Here is a 23,056-nt window from a genome sequence, read left to right as displayed (position 1 = left end):
ACTCCCATGTGATATAGTAACCTCACCTAAGATATCTTAACCCCTTGTCAGCCAGAGTTAGAAAAAACTTTAAACAGTTTTCTTTCAACAGATTAACAAATTGTCAGTAGAAATAGCTTCTGTTCCCTCTCAAAGGATTTATTTAATGTTAAAACAATGTTAAAGCAATCCCCACCTGTATTTTATTTTGCTGTCAAAGTAGTCTGACAAGAGCATTCTACTCACAGAAAATTAGTTTGATTAGAAGAATTATATATATACATATATATGAGCAGAAGAATTTATTTTTATATATATATATATACACACAAACACCCCCCCACACACACTTTCTTTCTGAGCAAAACTAGCTGGAATGTCTTAATTCTGGCATGTCAAACCTGGGAAATGGTCCGTAACCAAGCTCCATGAGAAGATGGAATATGAGTTATAACCAACAAGCTCCTCCTCTATGGAGTATCACAGGTGGTGCACAAAACCAAACACACTTAAACCAGCTCATCACTTCCACAAATTTAGTCTACTGTTTTACCTGTATTGCTGTAGCACTGAGGTGTTCCCAGCAGTTTAGGGCTTTGTTTTATAGAAATGTATAGAAAACACATAAATACAACTGAATTCTTGTAAAAAACAAGGTATCATGAACATAAGAGGCATTAAGCAAGCAAAATAAATTCATTGAGACCATGTGAGGCAGGTGACAAGAAGCAACACTATTTCAGGGCTTGTATACACCTGTTTTTAAGCAAGGCCATGCAACTTAACATAAATTTTACGTAGAATAAATACTTGCAAAGTTAAATATATCATATGTATGAAGGCAGAATCCAAATGGGTTTACATGTTCTGGAAACGACTCCCAGTTTAAATGGAGCAAGTCTAGCAAACAATAAGAACTTACTGTAAATAATTTGAAAGCTTAAGCAAATGATTGCTGCAGGACTATTTTCTCTTCAGAAGTCATCGAGAAATTACATTTGATTCTCTAGCTATGTAAGACAGAATGCGTATCAGTGTCCAAATTACAATCTCATCCAAAAGGTACCAAATTCCAGAGGATGACCTTTGCAATCAACATGGTATCATGCAAGACTCCCTCCAAGTCAATTTATTCCTTATGTAACTTTATGTTGAAAAGTGACTGATGTAATTTCAAAAAATTATTTTTTAATATAACATCTCTAATTACAGGCAGCTAACATCATGAGTCTTCTGTTGCAATATCTCTTCTAAAAAGATTTATTGATCAACATTGTAGGCCACCAAAAAGACAATTTACTGCACTGAGCTGAGCTGCATAATTATAAATTACACATACACTAAAGCAATATAAATAATAATAACAAGGAATGCCACTGATCTTAATCTATTTTATGTAGAAATAAAGGTCTCATTACAGCTGAACTATGAATTATTTTTGCAGAGCAAGAGAAATTACTCCAAATGCTTTTTGATTTCCTCACTGCTTTGTATCAAACTGCTTGCTTTGGCAGCCCTGAAGCCCATGCTTAAGCTTTTGGTCTATACCAGTTTAGAGTCGGTAAACGTCACCTTGTAACTACTGTACCCTGTAGAAAAGTTCAGAGGTCCGAAAACTGCAATGAGTTCTAGGCAGGGAAAGTCTGCAAACTGGCGTCTTACAGTTTCCAAATTTATTGGCGGAGAGTCCTGCGCAGGCATGCATATGTGAACAACGCCTACCATATTCTGCAATGGCCAGGAGTGCAAATAAATAATAATGTCATCTTTGATTAAGTAATAAGTCATGTGTACCCTGCATTTGTAAAACTGGTAGAGAATCATGGCACAGGATGGAATGGTTACTAACACCCTAGCTATTAGATCTTGCTACTGAAACATTAACTACAATGTAAAATACTCAGCTGTATTGCAGGTTTTCCACTTCTTTTTTTGTGAGTTTGCACTGTAGTATTCATAGGAGAAAGAATGATGTCATTTTATTAACCTCATAACCACTTTCCGCCAACAGAAAAATAAAAACATTGGAATGACCGTCTGGCATGAAGTTTCTGTTTCTCTTAAAAACACGTCTATATTTTCTGTTTCTCAAGACACCAAGGACAAAAAAAATATCTATCTTCTGACAAATTTTACAGCACCAAAAAGAGAAAATAGAAATAAAATAAAATACAACTAATTAGTATTTGGAAATTTAAACATGAAAATACTATACTGTCAGGAGCTCTCCATGTAAGTAATATGTACCTAGCTTCCACCACCAGAATATCTGACCTACTTGTATTATTACCAGGAGCCACTGAAAACTCCAGATACATTTGCTAAAATATTACAATTTTCTCTTTCCTATGATAGCAAAGCTTTGAAATAAGAATGGAAAAGAACCTGTAAAAATTAAAACAACAACCAAGTCATCCATTGAAAACAAATAAGTTAACTTTAGAAGGTAATGGCTTTGACAGATACATCCCATATTATATATTGACTTCACACATAATGACAACTTTAAGTTATAGATAGATGACATCTGGTAAGATCTATCTTTGTTTGCTAATTGGCATTACAGCACTGTATTTGTTTTTCTAAGCAGTCAAGGTGATGTGCACTGCCCACCTCTGTGTTCTTGGCAGATACTAGAAGTATAGAAGTAACACATGATTGAACTAGGTAGGCTGACCACGAGCTCAAATCTAAGAGCAATAGGACAATGTGTGTGAGGTGATGATACATGTTGTCATGTCAACTGGATAGCTGTCCTCAAAACATGCCATTTCCAAACTCATTGATGACATTCCTGATGCCATAGCTGGGAGATGCTATGTGTGAGAGAACTGGCCCAATCAGCGAGGCACCTACCTCATAAACAGTGCAGGAGTCAAAGCTCAGAGGGGACTTGGTCCCAGTTCAAGGGGATTTAAGTTTGAGAAGTGAGACAATTCAAATAGGTGAAAGCTGGATATGCATCATAAAGCTAATTATAGCCACTCATCTATAGAATGAAACTGTGAACATGCTGGGGATTTTTGGTTTTGGTTTGTTGGGTGGTTGGGTTTTTTTAGTATTCCAATTGATCTTGAGATTATGTGACATTAATCAGCATTGCAAAACAAAACTTCGACACTACTGAGATCCAATGGTAGCATCATGACTTCTAGGTCAATGCAGAAGCTGTCTAATTTCTCAATAAAGTGAGAAATGCTGGTCAACAGGTGCAAAAACTGTGTGCCACAAAAAAGGCCCAGAAAGCAATAATCCCCTCCCCAACACTGTAACAACAATGAATTTAGTAATCTTTCAGATTTCCTTACTTTGGGCAATTCAGTTATTTTAAAAGTGCTGGTACGATTGCAGTTTTAAAATGAAGTTTAGCCCAGACATCTCAAAAAAGAAGAGAATGTCCTCATCCTAAAAAAGAAACATACTTTTCCCCTTTTAGGGGGAGGTCAAAATAGCTGTCCTGGTGCAAAAGCTGCCTGATAAAGTATGAGTTGTTTGCAACGAATAAAGCAAGAAATACCAATAATATTGTGGAAGATATTTTTCTTTTAGTTATTACTAGTCATTGTATGCTATGGAAAGGCATCTACACTGGGAACTTTCTGCCATGAGATCCAAACACAGTACACACAGGACCTGGCATTTTAAATCCACTCAGTTTAGCAGAAAGGTTTGCGTTGAAAAATGTGCAGCAGACAATTAGCTGAGGACAAGATGGAATGAACCTTTAGCTGCCATGCAGTGCCAATTCATACAACAGGTGCCAGAATTTGCTGCCACACAGAAATGACAGTACCAGGAGTAAACTTTTGAACGTGACAATGTCTTTGCACATGGCAACCTACAGAAACTCAGAATCAACTTAAATCCTCCCCCTCCTCTTCTATTTCACACCAAAGTATAGCAGCAGAATTTTAAATTGCTTGGAGAATGTCTGTGTTCTTGGGGGGAAATGCATTTCAAGTACTCTATAAGCTATTTTAGAAACTCGGTCTGATAAACTTGCTTGCACTGAATAAACTCCAACCTAGGAATTTAAATGGACAGAGGTATTCATAAAATAGACTGCTACTCAGTATAAGAAGTACTTTACTCTTAAACCTTGAGAGCAAGATTATGCCAGAAGGATGCAGCCAATTCTAAGAGGTAGCATCCAACCCAGGGAATTTCAGAGCAGTACCCTTCACAAAGCAACTGCACTTTTCCTTGGAGCACATTATGCCCCTATTCACACTGTCTACTGCTGCTGGGTATTTATAAACTGAATGTGGAGGCAGAAATCCCTGCTCAGTGAATATATGAGCAGTATATGTTAAAAGCAACAAAAACATTTTTTTTTCTCACAGTGTCACATTTTGTTTAAACTCTGGAGAGAGCTCCTCTTCTTGTGATTTTGTATTTTATGGGCCTCTACTGCTTAATAAACCTCCATGAAAGTCATAAATTTGAGAAGAACAGGGGATATGGCTAAACAGAGCTGAAAAGTACGGAGTGACAACACTCTTTCTTACCTTCTGTTACCTCCCTAAAGTTTAAATCCTCACTTGAAGGAAAACAAGGCAATGACATAAGGAGTACTGTCAAGTTGAAGGTAGCATGGTGCAGCATTTAGCTTGTGTTCCCCTTCCCACCTGTCAATTTTATGGACGGTCATAGTTAGAAAAATAGAAAGAGGACCTCAAGAGAAGGAAAACACAATGGGGTGGGATATCTGTTTGGTAAATAGGATATACTGTTTCAATTCACAAAGCATTTAAAACTTCTGGGTAGTAAAAGCTCCATCACATGCAGAGGCAGAGCAGCAGAACACAGAGAAAACTTGTGATGAACAAGATGAGTCATTCTGATGCTGTAGTCTTAACCCAGCACATGATCCTCTTTCCTTTGAGGTCAAGGCCATGATCCCATCAAAATCCAGTTTCGCTCTCAGACCAGTCCTCCATCCCAGTTAAGGAGAGGACAGCTCTGTAGTAAGTGTGCAGCTGCACTGACTTTCAGTGGACTTGTAGTCAAAACCAAACTGCCTTGCTGGAGATGTAAAAAACTTATTGAGACAACACAGGTCTGAAAATTACAGTTACAGATCTTTAATTATGATAAAATAGTAGAAGTGGGCTGCTTTCTGCTTCTACCAGGCCATTTTTAAAACTGAGTACCTACAACATCAACTAAAAGGAGTGAATCAGGAGAAGAAGAAAAATGGAAGAGGTTATTCAGTGTAAGAGTTAGACTAAAGGTTTCATGTCAACAATGTGGTTTTTCTGAAAAGTACAAAGTAGACTAAGCAGAGAATCATGAGACCCATCAGAGAGATCCAAGTAATGACAGAAATTCCAAAACTGCAGATTTATTTTTTTGGGAAATCTGAGAATTCTAACACCAACTGTTTATACTGGGTTATCTCCTCTGGCATCAGCTGGAGTCTGACATGCATCCATCAGTGAAAAATCTAGAATTCCTACATTGTCCGAGTCTAATAATATTACTCCCAGTAGATCTTTCACAAACAGTTGTCTTCTGTGTGGTTCCAATACAGGATAGTAGCAATACTACTTTCATGTTGAAACAATTACTTTTTATTGAGGATTTTTTAAGATTTATTATTTTAAAATGTCTGAAACATAACAATTATACTAAAGAATTTCTCAGTTGTACTGCTGAAATAAACTACCATGGCATCAAATTTAGTGCAGAGTGCTATATACCAACCATTCACAATGTAATGTCCTAGTTGATCTTTTTAAATAAAAATATCTCCGATTTCTTCTGAGTCTCTCAGTATTTTGCTGTTCTTACAAGTCCCTGTCAACAGATCAGGCCATGTGCTCAGAGGCAGATAATGCATGTCAGACTCTGTCTTCAAAATAGAGTCAGTAAAAGGATACATGCTGTACAGATTGTATAATTCAAAATAATTGTTGTTTGAACTACTGAAAATGAGTATGTGCTTAAGGAACAGTTACAAATGCTAGCCAGAAAGTTTGCTTTGGCTAACACATTTTACCTTAACATGATGGGTGGAAGGCAGTGGGTATAATCCAAAGTGACCTACGATTATGAGAGTGCTTGTTATACATTTCTTTTTTATGAAATTATACAGTTTGGTTGTTTCTTACCTCTGTTTTTCCACTCCCTGATGATTTATGGCATAGCCTTTTATATAGGCAGCTGTCTGTTGTTGTGAAAACAATGCTGAGCTTGCAGCTTTATTTTGATTCTAAAGCTGAACTGGTTTTAAGATGGAACTTAGCCAGCTTCTGAGAAGAGCTGTGTGACACAAGTCACTGCAGGAGAGAGAAGGAGACTGTGGGCTGTCACTCCCATGCTCTACAGTCCAGACAAACCAAAGAATGGCTGCAAAGAGTTCTTTTACCCAAGATGTGTTTGTTTCTTAACTAGAGAAAGAAGGCTGTGTTACTGAAAAATATTTCAGTCTTACCAGGAGAGAAGAGTTTTTAAACTAATGTAGACAAGAGCTTGCTACTGTTTAAGTTTTACATTTTTGGCCCTCCCAATGTCACAGAAATTCATTGACTACAAAGCTATGAAGTATGGGCTCAGTCTTCTCAAAGGACCAGGGATTATATCCTGCTGCCAGAGATCATGGGGAGAGTTGGGTTGTTGGTTTGTTTTTGACATCTAGACAAAGACAGCTGATTTTTACAAAAGAAGTATCTGGTTTTAATTGAGGTCCACACTATACATTTCACTCATTTAAGGCTGACTATAACTTCATTAGAAGTTAGCTCGTGAAGACTTGCCTCCTGTTAGGATTTCAGAAGATGGTTCCACTAAAAACAACACAATGACAAAGAGACAGCACAAGGAGGAAAGTTTTGAGCTTTCCCTGAATTTCAGCAGAAATTAACTCTATTAGGTTCTTAGAAAAACTCCTTCTTGGTTTGGTATATCTCCAAAGATCAGTAGGATAGAGTTCAATATACCACTAAATCTTAATTTCCTGAAAGAAATCCAAGTGTGCTACAAAATGGTATGTAAATAATACTGTGGTCACCAACAGGATGCCGTAAAAAATGTGGTGGTGGGAAAAGCTCTGGATAGATGACAGCTGTGAGCAAGAGAAACCTCTCTCTTGGTGCATGGAATTTCCTACTATGCTTTCATCCGCTCAGTAAATTGCAGAAGTTTTACACTCACATAGTAACAAAGTCCTCTCTGTGTTTGATTCAGCATGTTACCTCAGGAAGCATCTTCAGACTGATAGTGATGATGATGACAATATGATGGTAATATCATCATCATCATCATCATCATCATCCTATCCAATGTTAAAAGTTTTATCATCTTGAAATTTCATATAGATGTAAAACTGTCACCCAATTCAGATTATGTACTTCACCTTTAATGTCTACCCTTTTGCTTATAAAATTATTCTTAGACAAAACTATAAAAGATTAATATGTAGGTTCCCATTCCTTTTTCCAGAGTGGCAATAAGGAACAGCTTTTTATCAAGACATCCAACACACTTCATAAAAAAATACAAGCTACAGAATTCAATGGCAATTCAAAAAATTAAATAAAACATTTTTCTTAGATCAAATAAATTCACATAGTATGTACCTGCAGAAGTAATCTCTCAAAGGCAAGGAAGTTGTCCCATTTGGAAGTTAGGGGGTGTTTTAAAGTCTGGACTATGGCCAGCACAAGCTGTAGAAGACCACAATGGTTCTCCAAAGCTTTGAGATTATTCCTGAAAAGCTGAATGTATGAGCTGAGCTGTTCTGGGGTGACTCTGCCTGTGGAAAGGAAAACAGGACACAGCATTCAGTGGTGGCAATTACAAAGCTAGATTTTTTAAATTATAGTGAATGGGTTATAGAGAACTTTAGAGGCTCTCTCCAGTATAGGCCTGATCCTAGCTTCACCACAATCACTGGGAGTTTCAAGCTGCAGCAACAGGTCAAGACAAAGACTTACTTCATCCATGAATTGTGGCTTAAGGTATGTGGTACGGCAGGTGTTTAACAATACACAACAGATGTTGACATAAACAGCAATACCATTTTTTGTTTTCACACATAGAGGGACATTCATTTAAGGTAGGGAAGTAATACTTGACGACTACTTTTAAACAATGGTTGATCTTTCTATTTTTATCAAAGGTCCAGTGGGAACGTGTGAGCCTTCTACCTTACACCAAATCGACTCCCTCCAGACGCTTCTTGAGGATGCATTTTTGATCAGTGTTGACTCAAAAAATAGAGATAACATTGGTGATTCAAGGAACTGCTTTCTGGAACTGTTCTTGGAAGGGCCACTTCCAAGGTGTGACTCCTCAGTTTCTGAGATGCAGCAAGTATAGCATTATTTCACCCGTTACTTGAAAATAAACACCCCAGTGCCCATGCGTTGGCCTGTAGATCCTTCCTTAATAGAAGAGCATGAGGGGAGTCATTCAGGCCACACAAACACTAAAGAATTAGCAGTTATTGCATCCAACATTCAAGTGACAACTAAACTGCCTGATCAATTTATATTTTAGAAGTGATCTGTTCCAGGGAGGAAGGTCCATAGTACCTCACCTGCCCCAAGAAAATCATTGCAGGCGATCACACATGCCATCAACACACAAGGAAAAATGGCATCAAAACACCATCCTAATTGCAAGTCTGGACTGAGATCTAGTCCGTCCGTGGCTGATTCCTGGTTCCTGGCAGTCTCTGCCAGCAACAAGTCATTTTCCTCAGGCAAAGCAGACCTAAAGAGCAGGGACATGTGAGATGGAGTAAGGAGGATCCTTTAACTTAAACAGGACAAGCTTTGGTGCCAGGAAGGCACTAGGCTGAGCTGATGCTAAGGCGGTTCATGGCTTACTCCACTGATCATTTTATTCAGTGTTTTTCCATAAGGGAAAGATCTTGTAAGACTGCCTCTGTGTTTCTTCTCTGCGTTTGGTTATATCATCACTTTACAAGGCTCTCCATCAGCCTCCATCCTTTCAGCATCATATAAATGGCAAATAAATGATTCCAACAGTGAATAAATGTTGAAAGCACTTTCTCTTAGTTTCAGTGATACCAAGGGCGGTCTCTGGAAGAGCATTTAGATTAGGGAAAGCTGCTAAATAAAGCAAAACCACACAGGCTCTTTATGTGAATTTTAACGGAAAGCATCAAACCGAAAAGTCAGCAAATTAACACACAAATCAAGCTGACACCACTTAGTAGGCCGGAGAGCTGACAAAAGGCTTCCACGGTTAGTCCACATAGGCTAAAACAGCAACCACAGCCATGTGTGTTTTTAGACTAAACACTGGAGCTTTCAGTCTTGTTTTATTTCTTTTAAAGCTGTGTCAGGCAGATTTACATGGTGACTTGAAAATGTCAGTCCATGATGCCTTGCAGCATACCTTTGATAATGACTGCATTATTACCTAGAGCAGTCCTGATATATTGTAGCGTATTCAAAACCTGATAACTTGCCTCAATTGAGAAAACATGAAGTTGCCAGCCCTTCCTTCATATGAAACAATGAAATGGGAGGGCTTTCAAGACTTCTGATTTCAATTTAAAAAAAAATAATTTTTCAAGAGTTTTGTTCCATATTGTCCCCTGTGAAAGTGAATCCAGATGCAGCACTGGATCAGTCTGAGATCCATTAAGCACCATTTTAGATAAACAATCAAATTCTTTCCCACCTTCAAAGTACCACCAAAAGAAAGTCCAACACATATGCAAACATAAGTGAAATCTTGACCTTAGCAAGTCATTAACAAAACTTACATTGGCATTAAAGAGTCCAGCATCTCATCTGTGCTATTTATAATATCCATGGAACCACTTGGATCCAGGGTTCAAGAGTTCCAGCCAATTTCTACACAGAAATCTCCCTGGACAGCTGGCTGATAAATACAACTGTTCCAGTAGACAAGGAAAGGAATTTGGGAAAGTGATTGGTGGTAATCAGCAATTAAATTACTTTTCCTGAGGCCTAAATCCTTACCACCTTCCCTGCTGCTTGCTCACAGAGGGAGATTTCAGCACAACAGACTAAATTAATCTAATCCCAACCTACCAGCCTTTTATTTTTCTAAAGTCCCTATGCCATTTCAAGTCCTTTTGTGTTGGGATGTGATAGACACGTCTGATGAAATCAAGAGGAGATAGATGCCAACCACATCATCATGTTTCAGCTGTCATTTTGTTCTTCTAAAGCAAATCCAGAGATTCACAGGCAGAGGATGTGACTGTCAGAAAGGACTTTAGTGTAAGCGTCTTGTCCTGCTCTCTTCTCCTCTTCCTGCTCCATCACAGTCATGCTCTGCTCCAAACTCTACACTGTGCACAGCCAGATGGTTGTGTGGGCACCAAAGTCTGAATCGCAAGAACTACATTATGCTGGCAAAGCACCTGGTCATTTTTTAATTCCTGGATGTGGGAAGAAGGAGAAGTATGACCTCAACCACTCTTAAGGGATTTAAAAGTACTGATAACCTTTCTTGCACAAACACCAGGAATTCCATATTGTCTGGGAAGTAACCTTTGCCGTTAATAGTTATCAAGTGTAGCATGTGTGAAACAGGTACATTTATCCTAAACTCTGTCAACTACATTAAATCATGATACAGGACTTGATAAAAACAACATCTACTGAAAGCATTATTTAAAAAACAAACAAACAACCCCCCCCAAACCTAAACATTTCAAAGCTTTATGCCTCTTTGCAAGTATAGCAGAGAGGATAAAATGAGTAGGTGATGACTGGGAAGTCTCACAGTGAAACTCAAAAGTTAATAGAATACAGGAGGATGGGGAGCAGAGAAGGAAAACTGTAATGCTAATAGACTGATGATGCAGGTAGTGCAGGAATTAATCCAGCTCAGAAACTGTGAATGGTTAGTGAGGAACAATCAAAGTATTTGTGCACTAATGCAAGAATTTTGGGCAAAAGAATGAAAAAATAGTGTAGGGAATGAAACTGGACATTACAGAAGTAACAGAAACATGATGGACTAGGTACCAGTCTCACTACTGAAGACCCAGTTCCACCCAGGAAACACTGAAAGTCAGCGTGATGAAGCAGCTCCATATTTTAGTAATTTGATCAACTGAAGATAAAAAGGAAGAGATAACAGGGACAAGGCTAAACTAGGAAAAAAGAAAACTAACATTTATGTCTAAGAAATGGTGAAAATTAGCTGCCTTATTAGTCTCATGTCAGGAGTATGAAAAGCTTCAGGACAAATGTCCAAGAAAAAAATACCTTACATCACAGAGAAAAGTGGGATAAAAGGCAAAGTACATTTATCACAGCATATCATGTCAAACTGACATGTAACCAATTAATGAATGAATTATAATGTACATGGATTTAGTATAGCATTAACCATGCCATAACCATATTTAAGGGGGAAAAGACTAGGATTAGAATTCTAAGATATCTAAGAAACTTCCAAAATTAGATGGCAAGTAATATGCAATAGAGAAGTACTAGTATATAAAAAGAAAAGGTAAAATAAGTGCGTGCTTGTGTGCACATGTACATATTTATAGTACACATTTTGGTACTAAACAGTGCCAAAATGGGTGCTGTCACAAGGTTGTGAAACATCACTATTATGGAGAAAGCAGAAGGCACAGCTGGATTGCTTTGAGCATCGGATTAATGTAAGTGGGATGAAATTTAACAGTATAAAGTACAAAATTATGCATTTTGAGGCTAGGATAAGAGCATCTGCTCTAAGTTGAGAGTTAAAACCTGTAAATGACAGAAGAAGAAAATGATGTCTAGGTGTCCTCACTATAAAAAAGCAGGTACAATCCGTACCTGGTGATATAGTTAGAGTAAAAACAGGGCCATAGAAATGCCTCGGTCCAAAGCTTCTCCTCCTAGAGCACTCAGTGCAGCTCCAGCCACTCCCATTCCTGGAAGTTTAACTCTTAATTGTGCTGCGTGCACAGGATTAGGGGGACAGAGAACTTAAGTCAGGAAAGCAAAATAGAAATGCCTGGTTTATACGGGCTCCCTGCCCCACCTGGAGAAAAAAATAGATATCTGTAAATGCATGAAAAATGTTTACATTAAGGGTCAATATCGCTACTAAAATCAATGGGCATAAATAAAGCATGAATATATTTACACAAGACATTAAGAAACATATTGCTGTATCAATCAATCTTCCAATAGTGGAAACAAACAAATTTAACTTGTTCTAAGGCAGGGTTTGATGAGTGTCTCATGAGCAGTTGCATAAATGCTCACAAGATTTAATTCAATACAAATGGCCCCCTTCAATCCTTCATTCCTACGATAACTAATTTGCAAACATATTGGGATATACAGATGTTGAATTCCACCTCAACTTTCAAGAATTCAGGGCACATCCCAAAAGAACTACAGATCACTTTTGCCAAGTTTTAAATTACAGAAGCCATACCTTGTATTTTAAAAAAAAAAAAAAAAAGGAAATAACTGATTTTTTTGTTAAATATGAAAATAGTAGCACTGAATTCCAACATCTGCAACACTATACCATATAGAAAAAGCACAGTTAATACTACATGCACAAACAATGATGGGTACAGTTAGACTGAAGGGAAGAAATAATTCTATTACTAGTAAAGCAGATCACTCAAGTTAGACATACTGGGGCAGAAATTACCAGCAACTGATATTAAAGGTCTGTCAAATATCTGGTTTTGACTAGTGAGAGTAGCCTAAGTGGAACAGAAAGACTTTCACCTCAACAGTTAAACAAAAAGTTAACTAGACAAACCACATTTGTACACATCAAGACACGAATCCACAGTATGACTTTTTTCCGCTCTAAGTTAATGCTGCAGTCTACATAGTGTAATGCAGGCATTGCTTCAAGAAAATAATTATTTTTCAAGATAGATTTACTGGTAGAAGTAAATTTAAAAAAAAAAAAGCGCACTTTGGGATTCTGAATTTTTTTTACAGAAAAATTTATGGATGAAGGAGGTGTCTAAAGAGCAAAGGTCAGAATTATCAATGTGCTGTTCCAAACATATTTTTTCATCTAACACTTAGTTAATTATCTCCACAGGGACAAGAAAACAAGTAAAGAGGAAAGTACATTTTGTGACCAATTGAGTAAATAAGTGGATGCTTTTCCAAGACTACAGGAACCGCCAAATACACATAGCTTCAAACTTTGTTCAATTCTATGCAAGAACACATTGGCTAGAGTACTTCTACTGAGGTCCATTTTTCACTTGACAGAATGACGAATAAGAAGTGACCCTGGCGCACTTATGTTCACAGGTGAGATTTTTCAAGGCTGTAGAGGGCCGAAAAATTCTAAATAAATTGTTCTCCTCAACCACAGACTTACGAATATAGACCTGTCTCTCCCAGTAGCTTGCCTCTGATCATGTCCAATGCTGGATACTTGCGAGGAATGTAGAAAGCTGTCATACTCCATGAAGCCAATTGGGCAACAGTACTGCTAAGGGAGTCGGATATTTTGCAAACTGAGAGCAATTTAGTAGGACAGATGACGCCCCTTATGTCTCCTTGGTAGCGTAATTTCCAGATGTTATTATTAACCCAAAATGCTTTTGCACTTCTTAGGAAATTTCAGTAACCCTCTTTAACAGCAAGTGCCACAAAAATTATTTGATCTCAACTTTTGTTTAGTTAACTTCAAAAGTCATCCAGTCCTTAAATTGTTAATAAAGAAGAGTAGATGAACTACTCCCTAGTCCTTTGGAGAGATGAAAAGTAGGCCAGTATGAAATGCTGTTTGGCTGGCTTCTCCAGAATAAGGCTCTGGACCTGAAAAGCACTGAACCTTACAGCAGACTGAAAGCAGCTATCACAGGCTTATTTCTAAGAGCACATGCTCATCTCCCACAAACACAAAACCATCTGCTCTGGGGTTGATGGTCACTTGTAAGCCACTCTCCCTTATCTGGATACTAGTGCTCCTGCAACAGAAAACCTCATGGCCACAGGTATGAGCACAGATGGCAAGTCCCCACTACAGCAATCCCAGAATAAGTCCATCTTGGGGCACTGAGCAGCTCCTGAAGTAGCATTGAGTTAAGTTATCTCAAAAGTAGTTTATTATTTATCACCGGATGTGTATGGTAACATTAAATCCTATATAGATCATTTACATTCACACAAATGCTATATGCTATTTTAGCCTTCTCTCTTAATTAGCCTCAGTCTTTTATTACAAAATGGAAACCATGCTTAAGTTCTGTTACTATTCTTTTAAAATTATTTTACGTGCCTTAAAACAAAGAAAACCTAATCAATTGGATGGGACAACTGTAACTGAAGCACTAATACAATCATCAAGATTTTCAGTTCTAAGCACTTAAATGCAGATGCCTAAATATGACCCCAGCTATGATTTACAATTCCTAGATTATCTCCAGTTTAAAGTTTCCCAGTACATTCACAAGGCTTTGACAAACATAACTGGTAGCTTAGGTGTCTCAATATGGACTGATAATTTTTTCTTTTTCATCCTGCAGAGCTTTATTTTTAAATGTATGGCCACTTCAAGCCATTATTTCCTTCTTTGTGTGCTCTACCATTCAGTTTCCCCTTTTCATTGTAAATCAGTATGAACAAAGAAGTAATAACCATCTCTAGCCAGCATCTACGATATTCTCCAGTTGCCCTCACAAATTTTAAAGCAAATTTCAGAACTGTTGGAATAAATAGGTGAAATCTTATCTTCCAGAATTCCTAGGCATCACCATCTCCATTAAACTTCCAATTTAATACTGGCATACCAGACATATCTCAAATTCCCTTCTTAATCTTGACTAAATATGTATCATGGTCATATTTTATTACCTTACTTTTCACCTCTTCCACTAGGTTAATTAATACTGAGTACTAGGCCAAGTCCCAACCAGAGGGTCTCTAGCCTTAAAAAACCCAATAATCCTTGAAAACAGTAATTCACTGTGACTGTAAAGGGACTTGAAATCTGTAAATTTGGTTGAATTATCTCCTAGATGCTTTAAACCTCTTGCAGAAATGAATCAACTTGTTTGTCTTAAAATAACGTGCCCAAAGGATTTCAGGTGGCTTGCGCATGTCCTCATTTAGCACTAAGACATATGTTTTCAGACACTGAGTGCTTCATCGTGTTCCTGGCACGCTGTCCCAGAGAGAGGGAGGTGGTGGTTGTTCTTTGGTACATTATTCACAGGACTGATTATTTCTCTGATGATTTCTGCAAGACTTCTGCAGCTGAGAATACCCTAACAATCATTTTGGGTGGTAAGCAAATAAATAGGGATGGAAAACATGATGATGTCTTAGTACATACATATGTAATTCACCATGTCTCTTGTGTAACGAGTCATCCTTTGCGAGACTGAATGATGAGGCTTGTACAATTATGCTTGGGAAAAAAGCACTGAACAAGCCACCCAGTTTTACTGTATTGCCATGTTCCACCTCAAGTCTTACACTTTGAGACTTTGCAAGCACACCAGCGTGTACTGTAGCTTTCGTTTAAATCCTTCGGCACAGGATGGTCTCAGTGACACTTTGCTCCTTTACTTTCTCATCGCTTTCAACTACTTTCTTCAAGTTTGCTCCTCCTTTTTTTTTTTTTTTACTAGATGGCTCCTTTCTTAACATAAAGAAATTCTCAAGCCCTTTTTGTCATCTCCTAAGACACACATGGCACTCAGTGCAGATACCCACAACTGCCCCAGTGTTCGAGCAAAGCGCAGGCGCCACGTGTTTCCGCTGCGTGCCAAGCGGACACCAGAATCAGCATCTCCCAAAGCTTATTCATGAACTCTGCTGCTGATGTAAAACACAGTCATTACGGCTGATGCACCCTATGAAATGAAGATATCACAGTGCACGTGTACAGCAAGTTGTATCTTATTTCCAACCAGGCTGCTTCCCCACAGACATAAATAACAGCAATTGCAGTACATTTCCTTTTCTTGGACTTACAGAATAACTGGTTTATTTTTCACCCAGGTTCAAAGAGGCTTAAGGGACCTGCCTCTGTGTTTTTTAACCATGTCTTGATCATCACAAATGGACAGTCTACAAGTACAGTGGCTTTAAAAAAAAAAAGCCCAACCAAACAAAAAAAAAAACCCAAACCAAACTTCAAATTCAAAACTTCAAAATATTTCTTTTCAAGACTGAGAAGATATAATAGAACTCTGTGTCAGCAAAAAATAAAGTAAGCTTAGTGAATAAAAGAAATCTCTGGTGTTTACCCAAAAAAAACACCAAATAAATTTTAGCAGAGAATAGAAGATGGCAATACAATTACTTCTTTTCAGGAAGCTGCATCAGCATTCAGTAACTAATGAATAGTATCTTTAATACTTTATATATACGTTTATATAATAAGCTTATTTCTATATAGCAGGATTACTGATCTAGCTTTATAGCTACTAGTGACTAATGGGAAATCAAAAACCGGAAGAAGCATTTCAACCTTTCCTGGGCAATTTGGTTGGTTTGATATCAAAGCTGTTTGTTTAGACACGTTAGAAACACTGGGACTCACTACAGATTCCAGCCAATGAAGAACTACTGTTACTTACAACAACTCTCAAAACAATACCAGTTACCAGTATATATGCAAGTAAATGCTATTTAAATTTTTAAGCTTTTAACTCACAGTCATTTCCTCTTAAAGATACACAATATAAAAAATTAATAACAATGTACATTTACATTAAACCTTTTTTCAAAGTTTCACAAATGTTTATCTGTACATTAATGTTTACTCCCAACTATTGTGAACATGTAAATTGTCCAGAGAAAGACCCTATTAACATAGGCTTTTAAAAATGCTTTTATTAAGACAAAAAGACTTCATACTGAAGTTAATATAAGCTTAGCAGTATTACATTAGTAAAGAATATAAATAATGAAATGATATATTTGCAGAACTCCTGCAAGAGCAACACATTTCTGTTTTCTTTTAAATTTTTAAGAATTATCTTCAGTTCTAATCACAACCAGACATGGAAGGAGACCTTGCCACAAGTTCACATTTAAGTGTTTGGGTTTACTGTCTAGAAAAAAAGAAAAAAATATTTTTAAAAAGGAAGAAAAAAAAAAAAGAAAGACTTTATCCCAAAAGTCTGGACACATAGAAAGACTATTGTCACCCCACTCCCTTCTCAAAAGTAACAGTAAGGTTAGGCAAATAGTCCTGCATCCATATGCCAACTACAATTCCATCAAAGATAACAAACTCAAGTATATTTCTCTATTTCACATCACTGCACATGGTTCTGTGTTTCACTTCCATCTGCTAACTGTTTTATAGCAGTGAAGTAAATAAGGTATGAGACACAAATATGACACGCTTTACAATTTTATTAGGGCTTGAACCATTACCCATCTTACATCACAAGAGACTATTTTGCACACAGTAGGTTATTCATTGAACAATGAGAGACAGTTGAGACAAAAATACCTTTACTGAAACTTTGTAAACTAACTTAACCTAGGAACTGTTATTTCTGCAAGAATATTAACTCACAGAATAATAATAAAAAAAAGAAACCTTTAAAAATTCAACAAGTGCTTAGGGTAAAACATGGTACTTGATAATTCAGAACCAATTCGAGTCTTTCTTTAAACTTAATTTTAAGTGTGAGTAGTCCCGTTATTACACTTCCTTAAGGTAAATTCACATAATGCAGTAGTCATTAAACAAACAAACAAAACCCTCAAACCAACCCACAACACTCAGAACAAGTCTGAACAACACTTGATTTCCTAAACAAGAACAGCAAAAAGCCATTTACAGTCACTTGCAGGGAATACCTTCCTAAAACATTGAGGGAGAAATTTTGCCTCGAACTAAACTTCTTGCAATAGAGAAAGTACAGGATGCCCTACAAAACTTCTATTTTTTTCTTTAACATTATTCCAAGTAATTTCGGTTTTGGGTTAAAACATTGCTGCTAACCTATTCGGTTTAAAATTTATTTCATTTTGTTACAAGTGCACTTCACATTATCATCTTACTCTCCTTCTCTAAATTAGGCATGTTTCCTTTAAACAGAGGGCAGGACGTAGCTCCCAGGACCATTTCCAAACCCATTCCCAAAAGCTGTAGCTGTTGTTGCAGTAGGAGAACCTGGTGGGGTTGCACATTCCACATCGTTCTTTTCATCTCCTACAATTAAGATGAAGATTTGGTATTTCAAGGTACTTTTTTCAGATAGGATGGGTAAATGATACAGATGTTCTATCATAATTTTTTCCTCTCTTCTCTCCTCATCAAGAAGGATTTTAGTGTGCATATTTCCCAGAAAAAAACTACACTTTATGGATCCAATTGATACTCTGCCATTGAAGTTCTACAAACCAGTGCACAAATAACAGGTAGATGCGAAGTGGTGTTTTCCCCCAAGTCATAAAGGAACATCACCTACTGAAAGACAATTTAAGGGAGGGGAGAAAGGAAAGGTGAGAGATGAAGGAAAGAAACCGGTAAGTTGTTTAAAAAAAAAAAAAAAGGCAGCGACTCAATTGGCTGAGCAGCTACAAGATCAACAGAGATGGATAAGAACAAGCTACCTACAACTGCCTTTATGGCTTTAGACTTTTCTTCTTCCTCGTGAAATACACTGCACTGCTCCACCAGTTAAGAGTTCCTTCAATTTTAAACTCATTGGTATTAAAGAGTCACAGTTTGTGTCTGGACCTGGCACAGTACCTCTTTTTCAGTCATCGACCTCTTGCCCAAATAAAACAAATGCAGTTAACAATAAGCTTAAGTAACTGCGCGTAAGAAGGCCTCTCATTTTTATATATTTCCAGTGTTTGAGCAAAAGTTCAACAAGGAGGATTAAAATTTATTATTTGCTAGCACAATATTTCAACATTTGCGACACAGCAGTTTCCAGTTCTCTTTTCAACTGTAGAAACAATACCACTCACAAAGGACACATTTCATGGATCCGTGTAGACACCAGCAAGCCTTTTGCCACATTCATAGACTCATAGAATGGTTTGGGTTGGAAGGGACCTCAAAGACCATCTGGCTCCAACCCCCCCTGCCATGGGCAGGGACACCCTCCACTACACCAGGTTGCCCAAAGCCCCGTCCAACCTGGCCTTGAACACTTCCAGGGTATAGTCTGTGTATCTACAGGTGAGACTGGGAAAAAAAATGAACTGGCACACCACCTTCCTGAATTCAGCATCCAACTTGAAAGAAACATAATGTGCAAAAACGGCCGCTCAGCTGGTGATGCTTCTAAGCAACGCTACACGCAAATGCAGTGTCACTTACTGATGGAAAACAAACCTCTGCTCCTGAACATCTCTCCATCTCATCTATTTTGTCACATCTCCTGAAAAACAGAGAACTTTGTTGGCAGGAATATCAGTATCCTTCATCCTTTCTGTTACATCTCATGAGTTACAGAGATGACCTGAAAAGTTCAGTTGCTTAAGAAAAACAGCAGAAGGCTACATACTCTTTGCACATCTGGAGCTTGAAGCAACATCTTTGTCCTAGACTGACAAAACCAGATGACTTTGAGAAGATGGGATCTATTTAGTTAGGTGAACACTCTGACTATACTCAACAGGGTCAAAACCCTGAACTTCATCCTGGTGTATCACTGCAAGGTGAAACAGCCATAATATCAATTTCTTTCTATAGTTCTCAATGTGGTAATGACTATTCAGAAAGACCATTTCATCAAGAGTTATTAGGGAAAGCCTTCCCCTGGGAATGCAAAGGTTTATACAGAAGCCCCCCAAATAGGAATGTATCCACAAGTTTCAGATACATCTCAAACTCTTCAAAAACATTTAGCACTCTGAGAAGCAAAAAGCCTTCCTGCCTCCGGGAGTGAGTGATGCAACAAAACATCTGCTATATTGACCATCACTGAGACTGGGAACATTTGCTTCAGGTCAAGACTACGGTTTTAGTTGCACTACAGGGAGAAATCAGGAACTCAGTATTGCAACAGGCTGGAAAAACCAAATCCACTTGGCTATAAAGTCCCACACTGCACGACTTCTGTTACTTTTGATGAGGCAAAGAGCAGACTAATTTAACTCAGGAACTGCCTGCTCAGGATCCAGGCTGCACAATGGAAGGAATTCAGGTCTGAGACAAGCAGTGTCCCCTCTCGTTAAAATAATGCCCTGAGAACACTAGTGAGCCCTTGGAGCAGCACTGTGAGACCCACTGTCAGGAATTCAGGACTCCTCGGGCTAAGCCAGGCCTGTCTCAGTTGAATTGGTATGGGAAGCCTCCCGCCTCATGAGGATGCCTGGAGGAAGACTTTGGCTGCTGCCTTACTGATTCTGCAGCTTGGTTTCTGGATGGGTTTGGAGTCCAGTTAAACAGGCAACACAGAAATGTACATAAACATCCCAAGAACCAGTCTACAATATGATCTTCTCTCTGCATAACAGGGGCCCATAGTGACACCCAAGCCCAGCTGTTACCCAGGTACCCAGAGACGTGCTGCAGAAGGGATTCACACACCCCGCAGACCACTTCGAGTCCTGCAATGCTGATCTACCTTCTCCTCCTCTGTAAGGACCTCAAACGCAGACTGACATTGTCTCACTACTTGTCTCTATCACAGAATTGTCCTAATGGTTGGCCAGGGTGGACTTTAGATATCTGAGATCAGACTTGCTTTATCTGGAAAGATTATATATATACTGATCTACTTTATTACAGCTCATTTTCTTAGTGGGTAGCTTTTATCCCTAAAGTTTATTCCAGGAATTTATGGTATTGAATCTTGAATATTTTTACATTGATCTTGTCAAGAATAAATAGCATGTTAAACACTGTTATGGTCCAATGCAACTTTTCTTTAAAAACAAACAAACAAACAAACCCTCCCCCCCAAAAAAAACCCCAAACCAGCAGCACATTTTATATTTTTTATGTTTTTAGATAAGATATTCATCTATGTTTTCCTGTCCATTTTAAGGTACTTTTCTAACTTAAAACATTATTTCATATCTCCAGACTGAACTTTCAGGCTCTTCCCATTTCTCCTGAAACAAATTTTAGAGTTCAATTCAATCCATGCAAACCGGCCCATCTGAAAAAGTTTCAGTACTCTTCTTTACTTCACAAAGCCTGAGGCTTTGCTAATTTTGTAGTGAGCTCGATTTTTAAAACTGTATTTGTACAGTTCAAATGGAAAGAAACCAAAAGGCTTTTCTTCTGCTAACAAGGGCTCATGTAACAGCACACTGCACTTTGTTTCTGTTACTATACCAGTGTTTCGACTTTCATCAGTCTCCATGCCAGTAAAAAGACACAATAAAGGTATTCAGACTTGATCAAGGTTTACTGTGCTCTTGTCAAACAGAAGAGCAAGGGTGTTTCTAAAGCCACAAAAGAACATTTGTAGCAAAGTTTTTACCACTGCCAAATACTATGCTAATAGCAAAGCCTTCAACAAGAGATTCATGGGCTGCCATGTTCAGAAGATGATTAAGATATGCATCAGACCTATGAAAAATGGAATGGGAAGCAGAAGAATGGAAAAAACAGCAACCTTTCTGCTGTACTGTAAGTCAGGCTGCTGCCTCAGAGCAGAATTCCTTACAGTCACTTAGTTTAAGAGCTGAGCAGAAGCAATTCCTTTCCAGTATTTACAATCTCACTTGAATTTAGCACAATACTATAAATCTCACCAAAAAGCTATTCTGATGATCTTCTAAACTGTCTTCCAAAGAGCTTTTCAAATGGAGACTTAATTCTTTAAATAAAATAAATTTCTTTAAATGCCAGGATTTTTATTATGCCAAAGTAATTTACACCTATGCATTTACACCTATACAATGGGATACCTGACCAAAACTTGGCAAATATGTATCTTCCTCCGATATTTATCAGCATTCACTTCAGTATCCAAAATACAAATGCAACTGCCTCAGAGGCAAAATGGAGCTGATGTAGTTCTTAAAAAGTGTTGTTTGTTGGTTTCTTTAAAGTGTGCATGTGTGTATATATAGATATGGAATATTTTAATACCTCTTTATTTAAATAGACGTCTAGCAAAAGACAGCTCCACCTGTTTACATGCAAGCACATACTGTTTCAGGAAATGTATCTAGCCGAAAGGGTTAAGGCAAAGCTTGGATGTAACTTCTATGTTAGTAACATGGTTTCAGTGCATTTCTATCATCCTGTGAAGAAGAGGCTCAATGTCAGCATGCCCACAGTAGGCAATACCAAACAAATACTCCCCAAAAGTCAATACTGGCAGCATTACTAAACTCCACAGGAAATTACATCTTCAAAGGCGATATACCCATGTTATGTATTTATGGATGGAATGGATTAAACAGTAAGCAAACTGGATGTAGCGTGCGTGAAGCCTTTACGCTGGCTGGAATTCTGCACGGTGCTTTGCCTGCCTCCTCCAGGGCTGACCTCAGAAAATCAAACATGCTACACAGCTATACGACTCACATTTTGTTCCGTAAAGAAAGGTCAAAGTATCTCCATAATTTTGTGTTCTAGTTGGTTTTAGAGATGATCACTTGGCACTTTGTCTCCCTCTGTGATGCAGTTTCCTAAGACTGCAATTCTTCTTTTAAAAAGAAACAGGATTTTGAAATGGTTGCAATGAACAGTTCTGGACTGCTTACTAGCCCGTGTCACTTGCTGAAGTTTGTAACAACAGTGTACTTCTTTCACTCACAAAGTGAAATGACAGATAAAATATGCACTTTCCTCAGACATAAATGGAAGAAAAAAATATGCAAATCTTCCTTGAAGATGATATAAGACCACTTAATGGCCCACTTGAAAACCTGAGTATAGAACGGCTACAGAAAAAGGAGAGAATTCTGCTCTATTTACAAATGCCATGGAGATGATCTTAAATTTGAAACTGGGCTTGCTCCAAGAATCCATCCACCAAAACCTTCAAAAAAAAGTTGCCAGCTCATCTTCAGCCACCTTCGTTCTACACTGATCCCTTCTGAAACAGTCATCCCCAGTACCGCTTTCCTTGATACAACTAATAAAATGAACATGTAAATCAAGAACATCTGAAAGCAGTGCTCCAATCTACTCAGGCCAGAAAACGTGGCCAAAATTGTTGATTTCCTTTATTTCTCTTTCTTCT

At 37.9% G+C, this 23,056-nt stretch overlaps 1 protein-coding gene across 1 annotated transcript in view; it reads right to left on the bottom strand.

Moving 5' to 3' along the window:
* SCFD2 (sec1 family domain containing 2) overlaps positions 1-23,056 on the bottom strand; it is a 199,710-nt gene that overhangs the window by 141,160 nt on the left and 35,494 nt on the right. The window contains exon 4 of the mRNA XM_075752170.1: positions 7,560-7,735. Within this exon, the coding sequence (XP_075608285.1) occupies positions 7,560-7,735 (176 nt within the window). The remainder of the gene's footprint in view (positions 1-7,559; positions 7,736-23,056) is intronic.

Source organism: Balearica regulorum, chromosome 4, assembly GCF_011004875.1.
Source record: "Balearica regulorum gibbericeps isolate bBalReg1 chromosome 4, bBalReg1.pri, whole genome shotgun sequence".
Lineage (NCBI taxonomy): Eukaryota > Metazoa > Chordata > Aves > Gruiformes > Gruidae > Balearica > Balearica regulorum.
Note: the sequence above shows the minus strand (reverse complement) of the source record. Positions and strands in the feature narration are given on the sequence as shown.